Below are 23,109 nucleotides of genomic sequence, written 5' to 3' on the forward strand. Positions count from 1 at the left end.
AGTCGAAAAGGCAACCTTGAGATTAAATTAAATCGCCTATTTAATCGAAAACATTAGGCGTACTTCATCGATTGGCGTGGAAATATTAAATTTTAAATCTCAAAATTGTATCAATTAGATATTACACACATAATAAGCCTAGTTATGGGTTAAGCTATTTGAAATGAATAACTAACCAACGGATATGAAATCCAATAAGTTATAAACAATTCATTTATACAATTACACTAAACCACAAACTAATCTACAGGTCGCCCGGTCTCTTGAAATCGTAATGATGAATCAACGCAATCCTACATGTGGACTGATTCAGCTTTCCCCTGCTGGACTAGATTAGATCCGGTTGCAATGCATAATCCATCTAGGTCTAATATATTATACAGCATTCGAAGCTTTAATGAACCGATTACTGAAGTTTGAAGCATTTTCAGAATTTTCCTCCACTTCTGGATTGGTTTTTCATCTAATTTCAAAGTTTGAGGAGTGTTTAGCTGTTTCTTTTTTCACCAATGAATAAAAATAACATTTTATGCTCCGCAAATTATTTATAAATAAACGGTTTAAGCAATCTGGCATATATTTTTCCCAATTTTTCAACGACCCTTAACATGGGTGATGGGAGTATTTATGTACCGAAAAAATCACAAAATCTGCAATTTCTTTTAAACTGTATCATTGGGGGTTGTTACGTTTTTTTAGATTCAAAAGGACAACATACTAAATTATCCATTATTTTATGGGTTTTTATAAGAAAATCACCCCTAGAAAATTTTTTTGGAAAAAACTTTAAAAATGCCTGGATGTACCATATATTACCCACATACGACTGTTTATTCAACATAACTTGAAATAATGTTGTTTTTAGCTCCAAGCTATGATATCGTCATCGTGAAAGAGGTCCCTGACTCAGAGAAAGCAAGATGCTGTGTAGTCGGATCACGTACAGCTGTATTTCGGAACAAGTAGGCCCGTCACTCGGTTTTATTCACCGCTCTACACTTCGGGTGTTCATAATCACTGTGTTCTGATAGAAATTGCAAAAATACGATACGCGTGCTATGTTAATGTTCACTTAAAAAAAAAACTTTAAAATTATGCCTCTCGGGAAAGTGTAACTCATTCTTAAAACGGCTTTGAAAAACTCGTATAAATATTTTTTTATTTAAGGTATTTAGCTATCTAATGACCAATTCAATCGCATTCATTTCGATTCTCGTACTTCGCCATTTTTCCACAAAGACCTATAAGATGTCTCATATAAAATAGGTTTCCAAAGTAATTGTTGTGTCATCTACAATAATTTTGCTTAGCAGTATTCACAAAACTGTCTTTGATTAACCACGATGGAAATATTGATAAAACAATATAATTTTAAAAAAATTGAAAGATCCTTCGTTTGAGTAAAATATGTGGGCTATCCTTCATTTCAAGATCAACCGTAACAAAAAACCTGCTACAAGGATTGTTTGAACACAGACAACTTGAGCATGTAAAAAGTATTGAAAATTCTCCGGTTCTTGGTTTGATAAATCACCCTATCAGTCATGAACAAAAACTTTGTTCTTGTTTCTTAGTTTGGGAGGAAATAAAAAAAGGATTTGTTTTAGTACGAGTACAATTTAAATAGACGAATTTACTTTTATGAAATTTGAAAATTTATGAGTATAATGTCAATTTGGTTGCCCAAATTCATCCATTTGCGTACATCAATTCATGACCTACCTTCAAAAACAATTAATAATACGTTGACAACAATCGATGAACGAAATTCAAAATATAGTCAATATTAAAATGGCCACAGGTAAGATTGATCCTAATTCGCTTTAGGTAAAAGACAAAGTTGTCACATCAAAGGAAATTGTTGTCAATTTTCTTAAGGTCACAGTATGACAAAAGTACCCCCGCCATGACACACCTGCCGAAGCGAATTTCCATTACTGTCTGAATTGATTATTTTAATACAATTAAATCTATTTAAATAAGATTAGGTTTAACGAGTATTTAGGTTTACTACTACAAGGAAGCTAATAAAGTGTGGGTTTTAGTAAAATATTAATAGCTTAGTATAAAATAAATAAATTTTCCAACTTTTCACATATATCCGTAAAGAAACAAACTACTGTATAACATTTTATAATCTCCATCAGAATAACATGGGAATTTTAAATTTAAAATTTTTTGAATTTTCTCCGTTACCAATAACCGTACAAAAGAAATTTGATACGCTAAACTATTTGATTTTTTTTAAGCTCTTTAAAAAAGGCCCAGAGCTAAATTGGAAAGTTGTGTATGAGAAAAACCAATTTTTACCCCATAAAACCACGTTCCCATAGTCCGATCATGCTGGTTCGCGAACTCATTCAAGTTTACCCCGCCTCACACCTTCAAACCGAATTTCATCAAAATCGGACAAAAATTACTCGAGTTAGCTACTCAGCTACTACTAGCTAAAATATACACAGTTACTGAATTTAGAAGACCCAGGGCCATTAAAGTATACTAATACACACAAAAAAAAATCAATTGACTAGTTCTAGTTTTCATTAAATACAACCAAATAAAAAAAACCCTCTTTAATGTAACACTATAATTTTAATTTACAATTTGTCATTACCTGTTAACATTAAATTGATAAAAGTCGGAAGTATCGGAAACATAATTCTGGTTCACAACACTATTCACTTCTATCATGACAATGCGTCTAGCTTGACATTGATGCGTCGTCTTATCATATTCCGCTACAACGATCTTGTACAATGTCCGTACTACAGGGTGTCCCGGAACCAATATTTTAGGGCATTGTTCCTGGGTAGTTAACATATCTAAATATCATATTTAAATTTTCCGGAAGTCCTTAGTTACTCACACAGCCGCCATTTAGTTTTTTTAAGTTATTAATTTTTTTCTAAGGAATGGTTAAAAATACGAAATTGAAACTTTGCACAAACATTTATGACAACTAGACAAAGCTACCAAAAAACTATGACGATTTTTAAAATTCATAAAACAAAATGGCGGCCATTTTAAATTTTGTTTCTTAAATAACTCGAAAACCGTTGATTTTACAAACATTTTAATCGAATAACTTTTTTAAGGCAATTTTTTTACAAATCGATTGACACCTTAATTTTGAAGATTGGACAAGTATTTAACTGAGATATGGTAGTTTTAGTGATACGTGACCACTTTCAGTATGCGCTGCAACTAACCTCCAACGGTTACGTATCACTAAAACTACCATATCTCAGTTAATACATGTCCATGGTCTTCAAAATTAATCTTCAAAATTAAGGTGTCAATCGATTTGTTAACCATTTAACCATTCCTTAGAAAAAAATTAATAACTAAAAAAAAACAAAATGGCGGCTGTGTGAGTAACTAAGGACTTCCGGACAATTTAAATATGATATTTAGGTATGTTAACTACCCAGGAACAATGCCCTAAAATATTGGTAGAGAGTTCCGGGACACCCTGTATATTGAACGGCTTCGTAGAATTCCAGATATTCATCGTCTTCCAGTATAGCGTATTGTTGAATTACGGTTTCCTATAGGAGACAGTAAACTAGCCCACTAAAATGTTTAGTTTAGGTTAAAAACAAACAATGTAAAGTAAAATTTTGTATGAACATCCATGATCTATATAATGTGGTTTTAAGTATCATATTTATATAAGCTGAAAATTCTTAAAATAATGTTATTTTACAGTTCTTTCTGTTGTGTTTTAATTTTAGATTCTATAGTTCCCGTTAAATCGTACGTGGTTGCCGTATGATGAAACGAGAAACTGTTAGAAATATCAGTTAATTAATCCTCAAAATGTTATTAAATCTAACACTTATATTTTATTGGAAGTTCATCAGAACTGCAAAACATATACTACACCCGCCTAAAAGGACTACATGTTTTTTGGTAGGTAGGTAAATCTACACATACATGAAAGCAATATTACAAAAAGCAAACAATATCTCAATTAGTACAATGGCTCATCGAAAATTGACAAAACAAAAATGCCGCACATATTCGGCGGACTACAAATGTAATTGGGGATTTGCCAAAGCCAGCTTTGCAAACAGAACGAGAATTGGGAAAACACTTAACTGAACGTGGGTAAACCATTACTAAGGGTAAACTTAACTATGGAATATTATCAGTGGATAACTCTGTTTTTACACACTTTGCAACTGGGAAAAGCTGAAACTTGTGTAAATTTACGGAGTGTTTGTACGAGCAGTTGAAAAGCTTCTAAAATATTAGTTAACGGTAAATAATTGATTGACATTGCAAGTGTTTAGACAAAATTAATTTGCCATTTATAAGGACAAAGTGAATTGTTAGATAAAATACATTTGCCAATTATGTGGCTTAAAAAAGTATCTATATTCTACAAGATCGTCGAACAGACTTTGAAATAATTTTAAATTTTTCGTAAGCTGTTATTTAACCAAATTTCTATTCCATAGCATGATTTACTATAGGTTAATAGTATAGTATAGAATAGCATATACGTTATTGTTATACAGTAGTCTGTATCAAAAGTCAACGATCGTATTCTACAACAGATATAGGATATAGGACGTGCCTGATACTGTATTTGTACTGAGTAGAAAAATGTCCTTAAATTAGGTTGATATTGAGGTACGTTTAATCCGCTCAAAGTATATTTTTATTAACACTTTTATAATATTTCTCTGGAACTGGGATCGATTTAGGATTTAGCTACCATCTTATTTTCATTGAACTGTCAATTAGTCAATGTGTATCAATTAGCTATAGAACTGAAGATCTCCAGACTGAGAAGGCCAAGGTGTGCACCATTTCCTTACAAATCAATGTGACAAATACTCATGACGTTAAAACAAACAAATATAAAAATACGGAGCAAAAAGTTACAAAAAATATTAATAATGCATGTTGTCTATGTAGACAATTTCGAAATTAATAAATATATAAACGTGAATTTTTAAAGATATCACACGGGCGAAATGAAAATCGATTTCACAGAAATGCATCATGGTGGAATCCCGATTCCCTAATCCTACACGAGATTCCATCAACTGGTTTCCAGGTTTAAACAACAAAGCCGGTCCAAATTGAAAAAGGTAAAGCATAAACTGGAGCTTAAAGCAGTCCGATGACGTAAGCAGCATTTAAGAGTAAGGTGGGGGGGGGGGATGTTTACTCTGCTATCATTTTATTTATTGCCTTCAGCGAGCTTGGATGAGATATAAAAGTATCAGGTTTCCATTTGGTTTAAGTTGTACTTTCAACATACTCAAATCTAAATTGACTTCGGGCTTTTGGTCCTAAATTGAGAATTGGTTTTACAACATAGTTACTTGTGTAAAATAGGTTGTTGTTAGAGTTTAATTTAATATAGGACAAAAGTCCGTCTGCTGTTATATTAGTTAGAACTAGTGTTCGTTATACGTATTTCAGATATGCGATGATATCGATTCTTTTAGGCTCCTATTCAAACCCCATAGCTAGTTTTATTGATGGTTTTACCTAACCCGCCATGTTAAACTTCCCTATCCCAAGCGTGATGTAGGTATACAACTTCTTTACTTCTCGAGTAAAAAGTTCGTATGTAAAGTTAAAAACACACTTGGTGATGTAATGAAACCCATTTAAATAACATTGAGTGCTTAACTTAAAAAATATACCTCTATGGAGCCAACGAGTTCAACCAAGCTAGAAATCAGCTGTGCGCTTGGATGTTATTGTTATGCTTTAAAGTATTTTCCTAACCTAGCTTTTGTTTGTAAAAGAACGTTAAGTTAGAAGATAAGTGAAATGGATAATGAAAAATATTGTACGTAACCCCATGTATATTGTCGGGTCAGGTAAAATCTTGTACGTTACACGTTACGTAAGAGCGTGTTTACATCACTCGCTTACGCTCGTTGCACAACATTCACCTGCGTGATGTAAAACCACTCTTACTACACTTGTAATGTGAATAGCTATTACCTGATTAAAACTACCCATCTGTGAAAAACCAAACTAAAATTTGTCCGAGGTAGGTACTTTCTGTGTCTCAAATGTTTCCATTTACTAACACTCATACCCTAACACGGTGTTTTTTGTGCTTGTTTTTTTACACAACAGGTACGGTGAAACACTGTAAGGACAAAACTAGCATAGCTTGGTACCCCTGTTTTCTTTACTTCATCGCCAATCAGCTGATATGCATTGTTGTTAAAAGGTTCGGTATTATTGGCCATTTATTTTGAGTAAGGCTCATGGTGTTTGCACAAAGTCAAAGAGTATATTTTGTAGTATGCATTAAAAGTGAAATATTGGGTTTACGGGGCAAAGCCCGCGGGTACAGCTATACTCCCCGCAAACTTTCGTGGCGGCTGAGGGATTAGGACGGCCGGGTGGTGGCCCGGCCCCTAATTAGCCCTCGCTCGGCTGCACTGGGTTTTGACCATGAGTCAAGCACTAGGCGTAATGCATAGTTGATAGAGTTTTTGTATATCACCATAAAGTGTATGTTATAGCTGTACCCGCGGGCTTTGCCCCGTTTAACTTCATATGTGAGCTCGTTCGCATGGCTCAATCACGTCCTGGTTGAAGTTCGTTCGCTACGCTCACACCTTTAGGTTGGAGCTCGTTCGCTGCGCTCACACATCCTGGTTGAAGTTCATTCGCTACGCTCACTCACCTTTACGGTTGAAGTTCGTTCGCTGCGCTCACTCAACTTTTGGTTGCAAATTAGCTGTTGTAAAAAAATAAATAAAAAAAAAATAATAGTGCTGCACTCTGTTGGTAATCCTAGTAACTTTAATGCTATTGAACATCACAGAACAGAACCAACTTGTTTAATTGAAACAGCTGTTATGATTCATTAATTCCATTTAAACTAGTGTACCTGTTGCTCGAATTCGAGCAATTGCATTACGGGCGACTCAAAGATTATGGAAATACTCACAATCTACACAACAGTTAGATATAATGAAAATCTTTTGTAAATATCTTATCTTTTTTCAAAAAGCTTATCTTGTTTTTTTTAGTGTTTTCTACAAATTTTTCCCTCTCATAGTCGCATTAGGTTGTCTATGATAACGATTATAAATGAAAAAAAACATCATTTCTATTTGTGTTCTATGACTTTCTCTCAAGAAATGTAGAACAGTGTTAATTCAGTTTTATTTTTAGCCTATATCAAATTGTCCAGGATTTCTCACTCTTTTACATTCTATACACCAACCCAAGTTTTGTCTACAGATGCAATATGCCAACGAATATCACGTACGTACAATCTCCAAGAAGTGGTAAAAAAGGCAGAAACCAACTCATACAATAGATATAAGTTAACTCCAAAAGAAAAGAGTTACTGTGATAATAGGATTTTCCACTGATTTGGTAATAGAACATTATATTGCAAAACATGACACGATGCAGAAGAAAATCCATTTTAAAATCAGAAAAAACCCATTGCAAATACTGTACTTCATTTTGACAAATTCAATAAATCACAATTTGAATATTAACAGCTGTTTCATTAAAAAGTTTAGTGTAAAATTATGCATATGGTCGTAATGTAAACAAATCTGAAGAGGGAACTTTAAAGGCTTCTGGGGCAGAGCCCCAAGGGAATTGACCTCGTTCCTCTTTTTATGGCTCATCTACAGACCAAGACCTTTCTTTAGAGACCCCTACCAAGTTTATACGCCCAGCCGTTCTCTCAAATTAGCTGTGACAAAAACCCCGTTTTCCTCCATAAGAATAACATGGGATGGGAATTCAAAGGCCACTGGGGCAGAGCCCCAAGGGAATTCACCATGTTTCTCTTTTGATGGCTCATCTACAGACCAAGACCTTTCTTTAGACACCTCTACCGAGTTTCTACGCCCAGCCGTTCTCTCAAAATAGCTGTGACAAAGAAAAACAGTTTCAAATTAATATATAGATATGAGTACTCATTAGGTTAACATGATAAACTCCAGAGCCACTGGGGCGGAGCCCGAGAGTCCGATCAGAATAAAAACCACTCAGTTTTCCTATTTAATGCCTAAAGAATCAGTGTACCAAATTTCAGCCTCCTAGGTAAGTGGGAAGTGGGAGAATTAGTGATGAGTGAGTCAGTCAGTCAGTGAGGGCTTTGCCTTTTATATATATAGTACCTGGGGACCGAGCTTTGCTCGGGGAAAATCATTAGTCCACTCTGAAAGCAGTCTTAGTACTGTATTGGAGACACATAGATCCATTCCCAAACTCCACACGGCTCGCCTTTACTACGTCATACACCATTTCCTACGTCATGGACCTGTTTCCCTCCATTTCCATAGCACTTTAGGATTGTAGATACCTTAATCTAATCGTTATTAACAGTTCCCACACTCCGGACAGCTCGTCTTTACTACGTCCTACACCATTTCCTACGTCATTGACCTGTTTCCCTCCCTTCCCATAGCATTTCAGAATTGCAGATAACTTAATCTAATCGTCATAAACAGTTCCCACACTACGGACAGCTCGCCTTGACTACTTCCTTCGCCACTTCCTACGTCGCGGACCTGTTTTCCTCCCTTCCCATAGCATTTTAGGATTATAGATACCTTAATCTAATCGTCATAAACAGTTCCCACACTCCGGACAGCTCGCCTTTGACTACATCCTTCACCACTTCCTACGTCGCGGACCAGTTTTCTTCCCTTCCCATAGCATTTTAGGATTGTAGAAACCTTAATCTAATCGTCATAAACAGTTCACACACTCCGGACTACTCGCCTTGACTACTTCCTTCACCACTTCCTACGTCGCGGACCTGTTTTCCTCCCTTTCCATAGCATTTTTGGATTGCAAATACTTTAATCTAATCATCATAAACAGTTTCAAAACTCCGGCTACTCGCCTTGACTACTTCCTTCACCACTTCCTACGTCGCGGACCTGTTTTCCTCCCTTTCCATAGCATTTTTGGATTGCAAATACCTTAATCCAATCATCATAAACAGTTCCCACGCTCCAGACAGCTCGCCTTGACTACTTCCTTCACCACTTCCTTCGTCACGGACCTGTTTCCCTCCCTTCCCATAGCATTTTAGGATTGCCCATACCCTTATCTAATCGTCATAAACAGTTCCCACGCTCCGGACTACTCGCCTTGACTACTTCCTTCACCACTTCCTACGTCGCGGACCTGTTTTCCTCCCTTCCCATAGCATTTTAGGATTGTAGAAACCTTAATCTAATCGTCATAAACAGTTCCCACGCTCCGGACTACTCGCCTTGACTACTTCCTTCACCACTTCCTACGTCGCGGACCTGTTTTCCTCCCTTCCCATAGCATTTTAGGATTGTATAAACCTTAATCTAATCGTCATAAACAGTTCCCACACTCCGGACAGCTCACCTTGACTACTTCCTTCACCACTTCCTACGTCACGGACCTGTTTCCCTCCCTTCCCATAGCATTTTAGGATTGCCCATACCTTTATCTAATCGTCATAAACAGTTCCCACACTCTGGACAGCTCGCCTTGACTACTTCCTTAACACCTTCCTACGTCGTGGACCTGTTTTCCTTCCTTCCCATAGCATTTTAGGATTGCAGATACCTTAATCTAATCGTCATAAACAGTTCCCACACTCCGGACTACTCGCCTTGACTACTTCCTTCACCACTTCCTACGTCGCGGACCTGTTTCCCTCCCTTCCCATAGCATTTTAGGATTGCAGATACCCTGATCTTATCGTAATAAACAGTCCCCACACTCCGGACTGCTCGCCTTGACTACTTCCTTAACACCTTCCTTCGTCACGGACCTGTTTCCCTCCCTTCCCATAGCATTTTAGGATTGCCCATACCCTTATCTAATCGTGATGAACAGTTCCCACGCTCCGGACTAATCGCCTTGACTACTTCCTTCACCACTTCCTACGTCACGGACCTGATTCCCTCCCTTTCCATAGCATTTTAGGATTGCCCATACCCTTATCTAATCGTCATAAACAGATCCCAGACTTCTCACTGCTACCCTTGACTACAATGTATCGAGTAATCTTCAGTATAATCTTTGCTAAATGATGTTTTTCCTTTTGTACTGTATTTGTAATTTGCTAGTATACTGTGGGTAGTTGGCTTATTTTGAACACATGCTACACTTCAAGTCTTTTGTTTACTTTTTCCTTGTTATTTAATTCAGCCAACAAGGTTACCTAGCAACCCATAAGACTAATGTTAAAAAAATGTGATTTTCAATTCATTTTTCTACGTAATTAGATTTTTGTTGGCAGTTCTAACTGCAGTAAACTCGTTTTTAGGCCAGAATTAAACTATTTACAACATTTGAAGAAAATCGTCGGAACCGTTTTCGAGATCTTTGTGCAAGCAAGCATACATACATACAAGCAAACATTGCTCGTATTAGAGTATAGGATATATATATATAGACACATTATAATAGTCTCTTCCTGTTGGGAAGTTCCCAGCCACCCTGCACACTATACCAACAATGGTGTTTCGTGTTTACTTGGCGTTGTTGTTGACTTCTTGTTCAGTTGTACATTGTTTGCCTGTTTGTCTAGAGTTACTGTATCGCCTCATACAACTAATAAGCCAACTTGCATTGTCTACGCTAACTATCGTCAACTACATATTACTGTGCATACCACAACACAGCAGAGTGATACTTAAGTTTACAACGGCACTAAACAGTAATTAATTAAACATATTACCAGTTCCACCGATACAATTATGTCAAAAAATTTGATTTGAGCAAGTGATGAGTTTAAACGATGTAAAATAAGTTGCACTAGCTATTACTTTAGTTTACATTTTGATAAGCTTTGAACAACTTTGTATAAACTATGATTGCTCTAATGTTATGAAACATTTATGGGCAGAGCGTGAAACATTCAAACTTTAGAGTGTGAAAAGGAACACTTTGAACTATTGACAGTTCCAAAGATAATGAATGAATGAATGTTTAGAGTAAATACTAACTGTACAAATAAAAAAAGCACATAAGCATTTAAGTTAGGGTTTATGTAGTGTTTGATGTTTTATAGTCCATATCTGTTATATTATTAAAATGCTACAGTCAAATATTTGTTGATCGTTTACAGCAATTTAGAAATTAATATAGGCATATGGCTCATCAAAATAAAGCTAAGAGTGTCTATATATTTGCCGAAAAGTATAATAATATACTCCAAAGAGAAACTATTCTGGCATAGCATTCATGACTTAACCGGATATTGTACAATTCAGCTGATAAACTAATAAACCACATTCGATCCAATCTGGAGCAACTACAAAATCTCACAATAAAAATGAACGAAGTGAGCTTCTGCAGATCATTTAGCAAATGAACACTCGTCGTGCTGAGTGTAAGGGGTGGAAACGAGTGTGACATTGAGCATGACTCTATTGTACTGAAGAGACTCGTTGTCTGGACTGTTACTTGTAACGGGTTGACGTTTTGTCTGTAATGGAGCTAGTAACGGTTGGATAGTCTGTTGTGGAACGGTTGGATATTTTGGCTATGGCTCTTTTGTACTACAGGTCTCATTGTCTGGACTGTTACTTGTAACGGGTTGACGTTCTGTTTGTCATGGAGCTAGTAACGTTTGGACAGTCAGTAGTGGAACTGTTAGATATACTGTTGATTGCGCTTGGATGTTTTGGCTACGACTCTATTGTAGTACAAGTACTTATTGTCTGCACTGTTACTTGTAACGGGTTGACGTTCTGTCTGTCATGGAGCTAGTAACGGTTGGACAGTCAGTAGTGGAACTGTTAGATATACTGTTGATTGCGCTTGGATGTTTTGGCTACGACTCTATTGTAGTACAAGTACTTATTGTCTGCACTGTTACTTGTAACGGGTTGACGTTCTGTCTGTCATGGAGCTAGTAACGGTTGGACAGTCAGTAGTGGAACTGTTAGATGGACTGTTGATTGCGCTTGGATGTTTTGGCTACGACTCTATTGTAGTACAAGTACTTATTGTCTGCACTGTTACTTGTAACGGGTTGACGTTCTGTCTGTCATGGAGCTAGTAACGGTTGGACAGTCAGTAGTGGAACTGTTAGATATACTGTTGATTGCGCTTGGATGTTTTGGCTACGACTCTATTGTAGTACAAGTACTTATTGTCTGCACTGTTACTTGTAACGGGTTGACGTTCTGTCTGTCATGGAGCTAGTAACGGTTGGACAGTCAGTAGTGGAACTGTTAGATGGACTGTTGATTGCGCTTGGATGTTTTGGCTACGACTCTATTGTAGTACAAGTACTTATTGTCTGCACTGTTACTTGTAACGGGTTGACGTTCTGTCTGTCATGGAGCTAGTAACGGTTGGACAGTCAGTAGTGGAACTGTTAGATGGACTGTTGATTGCGCTTGGATGTTTTGGCTACGACTCTATTGTAGTACAAGTACTTATTGTCTGCACTGTTACTTGTAACGGGTTGACGTTCTGTCTGTCATGGAGCTAGTAACGGTTGGACAGTCAGTAGTGGAACTGTTAGATAGACTGTTGATTGCGCTTGGATGTTTTGGCTACGACTCTATTGTAGTACCAGTACTCATTGTCTGGACTGCTACTTGTAACGGGTTGACGTTCTGTCTGTTGGAGCTAGTAACGGTTGGAGAGTCAGTAGTGGAACTGTTAGATAGACTGTTGATTGCGCTTGGATGTTTTGGCTACGACTCTATTGTAGTACAAGTACTCATTGTCTGCACTGTTACTTGTAACGGGTGGAAGTCCGGCAAAGTTTAAAGTTGTGAAATTCAGTGACTAAAATGCAAATGCAACGTATGTGTCTAATACTGAATAATAATAGAAACAATAGATAAAAACAACGGTAAACAATTTAGTACCAGGAAACTTTGAAAATCAAATGTCATTCGTAATACGTGTACAAATTAACGAACCATTATTTAGCAATTTGAACTTGCAAACCTTTACTGTATACTAGCAAATGTAAAAATAACCTCTGGAGTGAGATAAGTTTGATTATGGCTCAAATACCTGTAAACCTGACATAAAACTTCTCTGCAATCGCTTTAAACATTGTGTCATAACTTGACAATAAAAATATTCTGACATCGTCACAAGAACTCGATTAATTTTAATCCATTTCGTTCGCAAGGACTGTCCAAATGACAGGCTGTCGTTTGCAGAGCAAACAGACCAACCGACCCGACCGTTTTGTGTGACAGTTAACATAGCACTTTGAGCGTAAATGAAAAATAACATTTCGTCTAAAAACTTAAACAAAAAACTAACTATAAAATTAATTATGAATAAACTAAATCTAGTGCTTAAAAGAAATCCATGATTACGGTAGTTGGAAAAACTTACGTTTTATGCCACTTATAAATTTGCATATTATTTCCGTTCGAAAACACACAATGTTGTTTTTCCACGCAAAAAGAGCAAAATTCGCGCAGAAATATTTGTGAATCGTCCAAACCCAACTCAACCGTGCGTGGTTTACTGTTGCATGATGGGAGTAGATTAAAACGTCGGTAATTTCCATAACTTTACGATCCAGTAGTTGTTCAAGCGCTAACTTTATAGAAATGGAGAAAACGCGGAATACAATGCGCGCTGCACCGACGTTTTAAAAAATGTATTATTTAAAATATACTTTGTTTTTTTTTTGGGACCTCAACGATTAAAAGGGTAAACATTATATTTAAGTTAAACATTTGTTTGAACTAGACAAAAAGAAAACATGATGATTATCCGAAACGAAAAAAAGTTAGATGGAATGAAACAAATTAACGGAAGTTAATACAAACTTTTGACTTTTAAAGCTAGTGCAGACAATACAGACATAAACACGAATATACATGTTATTTCTATCGAAAGGATAATACAAAGTTTTGTTGGATTGGGCTATCAAAGTAGTTTTGGTCCACCGACACTTATGCCAAAATGCAAGGAAACCTTTTTCCACATTATCATAGCACATTTTCTTAGTACAGTACGGTCCACGAGATTCTGCAGTTGAGGGAGGAGCCTATTTGCCACGTGACTTTGAAGTAGCCAATGAGGACCGTGCGTTGTTTCCAAATCTAATAATACCAGCTGATTTTAAAATATTATTTAGTATTTTAATTAGTGTCGTCAACAGGCGACATGGCAACGTCGCACTAGCCTTGACTTGTGATTGGCTGTCGCCAGCTGCAGACTCTTGTGGTCCCTACTGTAGATACTATGGCATTGGTGTCTCTTTTCACCATAAAGTATAAACAGCTAAAATAGTATCCATTTTCAATGGCAAAATGTATTAATATCAAGCACGAGACCAAATTAGTCTATGAACAATACTGTAACATGTGTATTATAAATAAGATTAGCCAGCGATAAAATTAATACTAAAATCGTTAACCCACACAATTATTTTTCTATAAAGGAAGCTCAAAATCAACCAGTTACCAAATTTTAAATACTTCCCTTAACGATATCAAATTCAATGTTCAATGATAAATCAAACTTTGAATTTACACGGTTGGAGTCACATTATTTGAAAAAAACAAAACTTTCATTGGGTTTAGCAATTGACTGGAAATGTGATTATGGAAATGACGTGCAGTGAGATGTGAGCTCATTGTGTACATTGGCAATTATTTGTTCGACGGAAACATTAGTGTATCTTTAAAAGCAATAATTATTCCCTTCAAATTATGAAACTGTTGTCCTTTTTTATTTTAAATTAAAATTCGGATGTGCTTTCTCGCAAAGTAGCCTATAATATTAGTTTCGATATTTTTATTTTTAAATAGCAAGACAATTTAATTTAAGTATGCACATTTATTTAAAAAAGCCTATGATTGTGAATTTAGTTTAAAAACCTAACTGACGACCGTTATCAGGAATCTTTTATATTATTGCGAGAAATATTTCCACTCCATCTTTCATCATTAGATTTCTACTTACAAAAGGGGTTACGATCTTTGATCAAGCAAGTATAGAGTAATACTAGTAATTACGAAATTAATTATCACTTAGTAATTATACTAGAAAATTACGATGGTTCAAATACCGCCTCATTTCAGAGTTTGGCCGGGTTTTTAAGTTGTTTTCATGAATTAATAGGTTGTCACGACGGTAGTTTTCAGTGAAATGGTTAGGATTTACGTGTTCAAAGGAATTTGAGGATTGTCTATTCACATATAACGTAAAAACAACTAGCCTGTGACAAAACATTTCGTCATACTTTTATTACTCCAAAACAATGAATACATTTAATACGAAAACTATTACTCCCACACGATTGATGATCATAAAATGTATTTTACTCCGAGAAACGTGTAACAATCAAGTTGGTCAAATAAAGAACTCACACCGCAAGTCAAAGATTTTAGGTTATATTTATAATAAAAGTATTTTTTAGTGTTCTAAAGAGCCTATTCCATGTATAGTTAGCTCCTCATATATAGAAATGAACGATTTTATGATAAAAACGTAAGATTAATATCGTATACTTTTATAAAAATGAATATGCCTTCTGAACTTATAACGATCTATAGCAAGGAGTTTAACTGCTGTTTAAATAGACTACCAAATGAGATTAAGGAAGAACCTTCGATGGAATCCTTCAAAGAAAAATTGAAGAATATATTAACGGAATCCCCGTTATATAAAATTGAAGACTTTATGGTAAATCCATAGAAAAGAAATAAAAAAAAAAAAAACTGACGTCCACGGCGCAGCAGCGCTTCCAGTGGCAAAAAAAAAAAAAAAAAAAAAAAAAAAAAACTGTCATACTCTAAACTTTTCAATATGGGTAGAAAAATGAAGTATTCAACTTAGCACCATTATTCATGTAGTTTCACTTTCCCAACCCATTAAAGGGCGTGTTGTTCGCAACTTTCTAAAAGCCCTTCGTCAGTTTCCTTTCAGCTTAAAATTATTCTATCGATTCGATTAAACATGTTTTGTAAAGGTATAAAAAGCCAAGTAATAGTTCATGCTATATATAATAGCAAACATAAATAATACATAACGTTTATGGTGACCATTTTACACAGTTCTCTCCTCAACAGTCATCTTTTTCTGTGTAGTAAATAAAGTTATAGTCTGTGTGGTGGAACCTGTCTCCTGGCTCTCCGTCTGGGACTGGCGCCAGTTCCAATGGCCAGTCCCAAAGTAAACGGAGAGGGAGGGTCAGCAGACAGGTTCCATCATACAGACAATAAGGTTGGTTCCTTATCACTTGGGCACGTCATCACAAAAACCTTATCGAGAAGTTATCAAAATTGTATAAATAATGTAAGGATGAATGTAGCATAATATATCAAAACATAACTTAAATTTACATAAGGTAAAACGTTGGACTTGGTGGCACGATGGACTACGAAACAAAAAAACAAAATCTCTAGGTGCTGAAACCGAACATAAGCATCGGTTTTTTCCCCGGTTACGCCACTTACGTTTACTGTTCCAACTAAATTATTTTTTATGTGTTTAACGTGCGCATACGTACCAAATAGACCAAATAGATTGAAAATGCAAGTAAATAGTAATTGCAAACCCATATGAAAAAAAACACGACAACCTAGTTTTAAGATGTACTATTTAAACAAAAATACTATTCATGCAATCGACGACAACTCCAATGATAAAAAGTTACAAAACACCTTTTGTTCTTCAACAGCGATAACCTAAATATCCAACACAGCCAAAGTCACTACAAGTGGTGTCCAAACATCCCGACATTGTGTTGAAATTCCAATTTGTGCCGCTAATCCGTCCACGAGGATCTGTCTGATACAATCTATCATTCAACAGAGAGCAAGTCATTTGACGGAGTTGTCGAGCTGTATAAAAACGCCACCCTTTTGTATTGCAAAATTATTCATTTTTGGCTGAATTGATGAATAGTTGAATAATTGACAGAATTGGAATTTGAAAATCGTTGAAAGAATACGTATTACGAGGGTATAAATTGTGCACTTTAATATGACTAAATTAATTATATCACTATTGACTGCTCTTTGCGGAATAGTCCTTGGCCAACACCAAGTACATATTGGACAAAAAATGTTTCGCAATGATCTTAACCAACTTAGGCCCAATTCACACCGAACGGACGTCGGGCGGAGACGTGGCACGGACGTGGCGAGGACATATGTCCGTTCCTCGCCTCCCCATGTAAACAAATTGGTCAATGCACACACAAGTGACGTGGCGCGGGCGGCCGCCCTCCCGCCACCGCCACGTCGCTTCGGCGTCCCTCGTGGCATATCGGAAGTGGCATGTCCATAGCGCGCCCGTTGTTCGGACTGCAAATATGTACTGTACTTACCAACCTTCTTGTGTATAGTGTGCTTGTACTTACCAACCTTGTTGTGTAGAGTTGTTTTTGTGTGTAGATTGTGAGTTGTTTCTTCACTATGCGAGACGACATTGAATTTAATATCAAATTTTGTGAGGAAGTAGAACAATTACCTTGTTTGTACTAATTGAGTTCACAGAAATTAACTAACACCATTGACATTAATAGATATAAGCAAAAACCCAAGCTTCTAGTCTGCATACAGGTTGTCTCGCCACTGTGCCGTCCCTTCACCGTCCCTTCCGGTGTGCATTGAACACGTCACGTCACTGCCACGTCTGTGCCTCGTCTCCGCCCAACGTCCGTTCGGTGTGAATTGGGTTACGCTCACAAACTCAGCTCAGTATGTAACCGTTTATACACTCAAATTGTTTAGCTATTTAGTAAAAAAACACAAAGAAATGAATAGTACTGTAAATAATTTCTTATTTTCGTATGTACATCCTAACATTTAATATCTCACTAAATATATACAGTTTAAAAATCATATTCTCTGACCACACGATATTGGCACGATAAACATTTTAGATGCTTGTAAATTATTACGAGTCCATTGAAATTGGTATTCCATTAAGTCCCATCGTCTAATCATCATACTTTGATTATTTTCAATGTTATTTACAGTTACCATTCGTATTCGACAATCCCAGAATATTTTTTTGACTCCAAATCCTTCAAGGTTATTTTAGACAAGTGAGCTATATTCAGCTAAAATAAACTTTCCCAACAAAAAGAGAGTAGATATCAAAAACAATTTTGGCAAAACTTACACAAACTAAATAATACCCCCGTCGCAGCAAACCTGCATACTAAGCGAATTTCCATTTACCCGGCTTGATTTCTACTAAAATATTCCCTATACATTTTCAGATTTATTTCCTATTTAAATAGCATTAATTTTAGTGAATAGTTAGGTTTGTTGCTACGGGGAAGATGTTGAGGAGTATTTTTTCAATTGAAATATTGATAGCTTAGTATGAAATAAACCAAATTGCCAAATTTGATTAAAATATATCCATAAACAAGCAAACTAGAACAGTTTATTTATTCTCCATAAGAATAACATGGGAATTTTAAATTTACAATTTTTTTAATTCTCTCCGTAGTCAATGAACATTCAAAAACACTTCAATATACTAAATTATTTTTTTTTTTTAAGCTCTATAAAATGGTTTGGAAAGAAATTGCTAAATTTTATGTTTTTAGGGTCAAAAATGAGAAAACCCCATTTTTACCCCATAAAACTCCCCGTAAACCCCCGTTCCCATGGTCCGATCATGCTGGATCGCGAACTCGTTCGAATAAACGTACGTTTACACGTTTGTACCAAATTTCATCAAAATCGGATCATTTTTGCTCGAGTTATCGTGCTGACGGACACACACACACATATATATATATATATATATATATAAATATATATATATGAATTTGAACGGATGGTGTTTTTGGCCTCTAGGGACCTCAAAACGGAAAAAAAATCGGTCCCGCGTCCAGGTCTTACCATGAGTACTACGGTAATAGCTTATTCCCTTTATGGGAAATTCGCTAATAAAAAAGAGGAAGTTTGTATGTATATACATTTGAACGTTATGGACTCTGAAACCGCTCGACAGATTGTAATGAAACTTTCAGGCATTATTAAGCATTATCCAAGGATGGTTTGTGTGAAGGTTGGTGCAGATCCGTCAAAAGGGCTCCGCCCCAGTGGCTCTAGAGTTTCCCATGTTAACCTTATGAGTACTCATATTTAAATGGAATTAAAGAATCTTAACAGCTGTGTAAACCAAACAATTTGATTCTGTGATGATCAATAGCATCAAAAGGTTAAAAAATGTACCAACGGGGTGCAGCACTATTAATTGTCTAAATTTATGACAACAGCTGCTAATTTCAACCAAGAAGCTGTGATACAAAATTAACCGTAAAAGTAGGATTGTTTACAGTTATGTTTATGTTTTTAATTTAATAAATAATTTTTGATAGTGTGTGAATAAGGAGTTTTATTTTTAAGTGCGTAAATCACTATTTTCATTAACATCATTGACTTTATTTTTTCCAAAATGTTTTTAAAAACCTATTGAACTTGTATGGTTTATCTCCCAAAAAATAATGTATGGGAAATAAAAGTAACCAGTTAATATTTAAAGTTAATACTTTTAGTGGATTACTAAAAGTTTATCTACATACAGCAGATCTATGGAATAATAATATTCTCTTAAGCGTTCTCTTCCCGTTGCGAAGCAAGGGTATAGTGGCTAGTACTAAATATAAAACAAAATAGTTTTGTTCATCAAGGAAAAACTACTAAACTATCTTCGTCTCGTTGTATCTGTGGGTTCCAATTTATACGATTACCCGAGCAAAAGCTATTCGAGAACGACTTAGGAGTCGACAGAAATAAAGTATAATGAATTGGTGAAATCCGCTTACAGCGACCAATCCAGCGACACCGAGCGAAGTAAGCGATAGCACTGAGGGATCGCGGATAATTGCATTTTAAATGAACAAGGGATCAAATGATTAGATATTTAGTGGGTTAAAAAAATAAAACACCTATAAAAAATTGCGAAGGTAAAAATAAATTGATTTTACTATAACTACACTATAGACTAAAAATAGTTATCCGATTAGAGCGAAATTTAATTCCACTCCTGATTGTATTAAAGGTCAAATTATTTTTATTTTCGTTGAGTATGGGCATTTTTGTACAGTAAATTGCCTGCTCAAAAATTAAAGATTGGTCAGAAAAAATTGATTTTTTTGTAAAAGACCGGGGGTTTTATAAAACAATTAGATATTTAGAGATCAAATAAAGTAAAATGCTGTAAAACCATTTTATATGATTTTTTTTTTACTTCAGAAAATTTCTTTGATAGAAAATGAACTTTGGAAAACAGTGTATAGACAGAATCATATCATTAGATTATGTTACCTAATATATGGGTAGGTTATCGTTGAAATTGTTTCAATTTCTAATCAGCCAAGAAACATTTGTAGCTTCACTATACTAAACGCACAAAATTAATTAAAACAAGGTTCCCGTACGTAGAACGGGCAAACAGCTAGTAGTAAATAAACGTACTCAATGCGTTTCATTGAATTGAATAAATAACAGCAATTAAATTAAACAGCTGATCAAAATGTAAACAATTATATTCTCCATAAGGATAACATGGGAACTTTAAAAGCCACTGGGGCAGAGCCCAAGGGACTTTTTCAAAAATGTAAGGCCAGTTTGTAAATCTGCGCAAGACGCTCTTTCCAATGAGACGTCAATGGATAAAATCGGTTAAGAAATGGCGAAGGAGTTCAACCGACAAAGTTTCATGTCGCGTATTAATTATATAGATGTAGATTTAATTTAAGGTTGACAAATGAATCCTGGGTAATTACTACTAATTAGTGAAGTGTTGTTTCCTGAACGAGTTAAATATTTTGTAGTCACAATTTTTGTTTTTTGTTGAATTTGTGTGTAAAAAATGGTGAAATGTGTTGGTTAAACCTTTGATTATTCTAATAGTCAGTGGTTAATCGTATAATTAATTATATATAGTCACTGGAAGTTGAGACGTCAAGAAGAGTTTCGTTACGCAAAACGTAGTTTAGTAAAAACGCTAATCGATAAAAAAATGCCATCTGTATCATCAAAATTAATCTTTTTAGGTCCCCAAATTAAAGATCGTTTTAATCGGATCCTTATTTATATTATCATTATAAAGTGAACAAGACATAACTTACACTTCAACACCCATTCAAAAAAAGGGGAAAATAATAATGGTATGAACTGGCAAACAATCATTAGCATTACTAATTGCTAGTAACAATGGATAAAGGGTTGAATAAAACTCCAACAAATGCGAAAATGTGGAGAGTTTATAGTTGAGAAATAAACAACAATGGCTAGGAAAAGCTTTTCAAGAATTATCATTCATTACGGAATATTTATTTTGCTCGAGAAAGAGTCAATTGTAAAGAAGGGAGTGAATAAGGCTGTTAATCAGCAGGTATTTTCTTTCATTTTATCAGGTCTAATTACGTAATTCTCTAGAGAAATGTTAACTTAAACATATTTATGGAGGCTATCGTTAATTATTTATTTACCTAACACATTTTGTCTTAACAAAAAAATTAAACATTTATAGGCAAATATTTAAAGCGACTCGAAATATAAACTTTCGTAAATCATAAATAATTTTAACTTTTCTTAGTTTACTGTTATCAGGGTTTTGTTAATACGATAAAATCACAACGTGCCTTATTTATGCAACTTCATATAAAATGGGACAAAGTAAACTCCCTTCTGATCCCATTTGAAAATAAAAAAAATTGACACACCTTTGTAAAAATAACCTATCACTTGTTCGAAGTATAATGGAGATAATCAAGTACACTCTAATGACATAGAAAGTCCCAAACGAAAATCCCAAAATGGTATCATAAAAATAGCAAAAATGTCGTAAAAACATTGAAAAGTCTTAACTTAAACTTAGACTTAAGTGACTATTTAAAATAACTTACCGAAAAATTGAAGCGTCGATCTAATGAAGAATCGAAAAGTTTCATCTGAAAAGGCGACGTTTGGGACTTTGGACATCAATTAACTTTTAGTTACCAAAATTAAAAGTTTTTTTTTATCGTGAATAAAGATAATATATCGGATTTTTGTAGCAGATAATTTTAAAGGGAAGACACCGTTTAGATCATTCCTCTTTGTTGTTTCACATAAATTACGTTTAAAGGCAATTTGCAAAAAATCAACTGATAAAAATACATACATTTTTAATCCTTCAGGGAATTTAGTATCAATTACTTTCTGTGTATTTCAATATCATATAAGTAAGAGAAAATACAATAACCCTCTTTGGGTTACTGTTATATTGTTTTAGTCTTTGATAGGCCACAATTATGTGTTAACATTCAACACATCACACATGCAAATAGGTAAAAACATTGGATCTTATATTGATTTACGTCAGTGAATACACAATCATAGGTTCAAAATAATGGCAAACATGTTCAGCATTACCGCTAATTTGTTTACTGTTAATGTTCGGCGTGCTTTTAAATGTTAATTGACTTAAAAGACTTATATGTTTCTTTGTTGTTTTTTTTTTTTTTTTTGGGGGGGGGGTTAAAAGGATACAGTCTGAGAGATCCAGTTTTGGTCCCGATGGCCAGCAGGTGTTGCACCGGATCAAACGCCACTGCCGTGGGTTGGTACGGGAACCCATGTCTGAATGTCTGCAAATAAAACAACAAAAATTACTACAAAATGGTAACTTGAGGCTATTTAATGCACTAGCATTGCTTAACGAAGTAAATTAAGAATTTGAAGAGTCAGTAGCTCAGTCTGCAGGACAACGAACTGCGACCAAGGCCACAATCTTCTTGATGTCTGCAATAAAGGATAACCATGAGTACACAATGGGCAATTGTAGATTCAACAAACATTACGAACGGGTGTAAATTAAGAAATTGGTGAGTCTTTGGCTCAGTAGCGCAACTATGAAACCTACACTGCGATGTGGTGGTTTGCGTCCCGCTACATAAGGTTGATCAGCACATAATTCCATGTACTTTAACTGACTTACACATTGATGATACGTCTACATACGAGGATTCAAGTGGACAAGCAAATTCAAAGTTAAATAAGAACGCCTCTTAAAAATAGCTTAAGGGCCACGGCAATTCACTCATATTGTCATAATCATAATGTTCTGGACTAACTGGTTCATAGAAGACCCGTTGACATCGAGAGTATAAACTGCCCGATTACAGTAATTTGAAATAGTTTCTTTTTC

General features: G+C 35.3%; 1 protein-coding gene across 9 annotated transcripts in view; it reads right to left on the reverse strand.

Moving 5' to 3' along the window:
• The window catches only part of LOC128991635 (syntaxin-binding protein 5-like), a 446,590-nt gene that overhangs the window by 156,911 nt on the left and 266,570 nt on the right, over window positions 1-23,109 (reverse strand). For all 9 annotated transcript variants that reach the window (XM_054414704.1, XM_054414702.1, XM_054414701.1 and 6 more), the window contains exon 2: window positions 22,452-22,549. In XM_054414704.1, the coding sequence (XP_054270679.1) occupies window positions 22,452-22,549 (98 nt within the window). The remainder of the gene's footprint in view (window positions 1-22,451; window positions 22,550-23,109) is intronic.

The sequence above is a fragment of the Macrosteles quadrilineatus genome, unplaced genomic scaffold, assembly GCF_028750875.1.
Source record: "Macrosteles quadrilineatus isolate MER2022 unplaced genomic scaffold, UCM_ALF_1.0 Scaffold_4__1_contigs__length_99947679, whole genome shotgun sequence".
Classification (NCBI taxonomy): Eukaryota; Metazoa; Arthropoda; class Insecta; order Hemiptera; family Cicadellidae; genus Macrosteles; species Macrosteles quadrilineatus.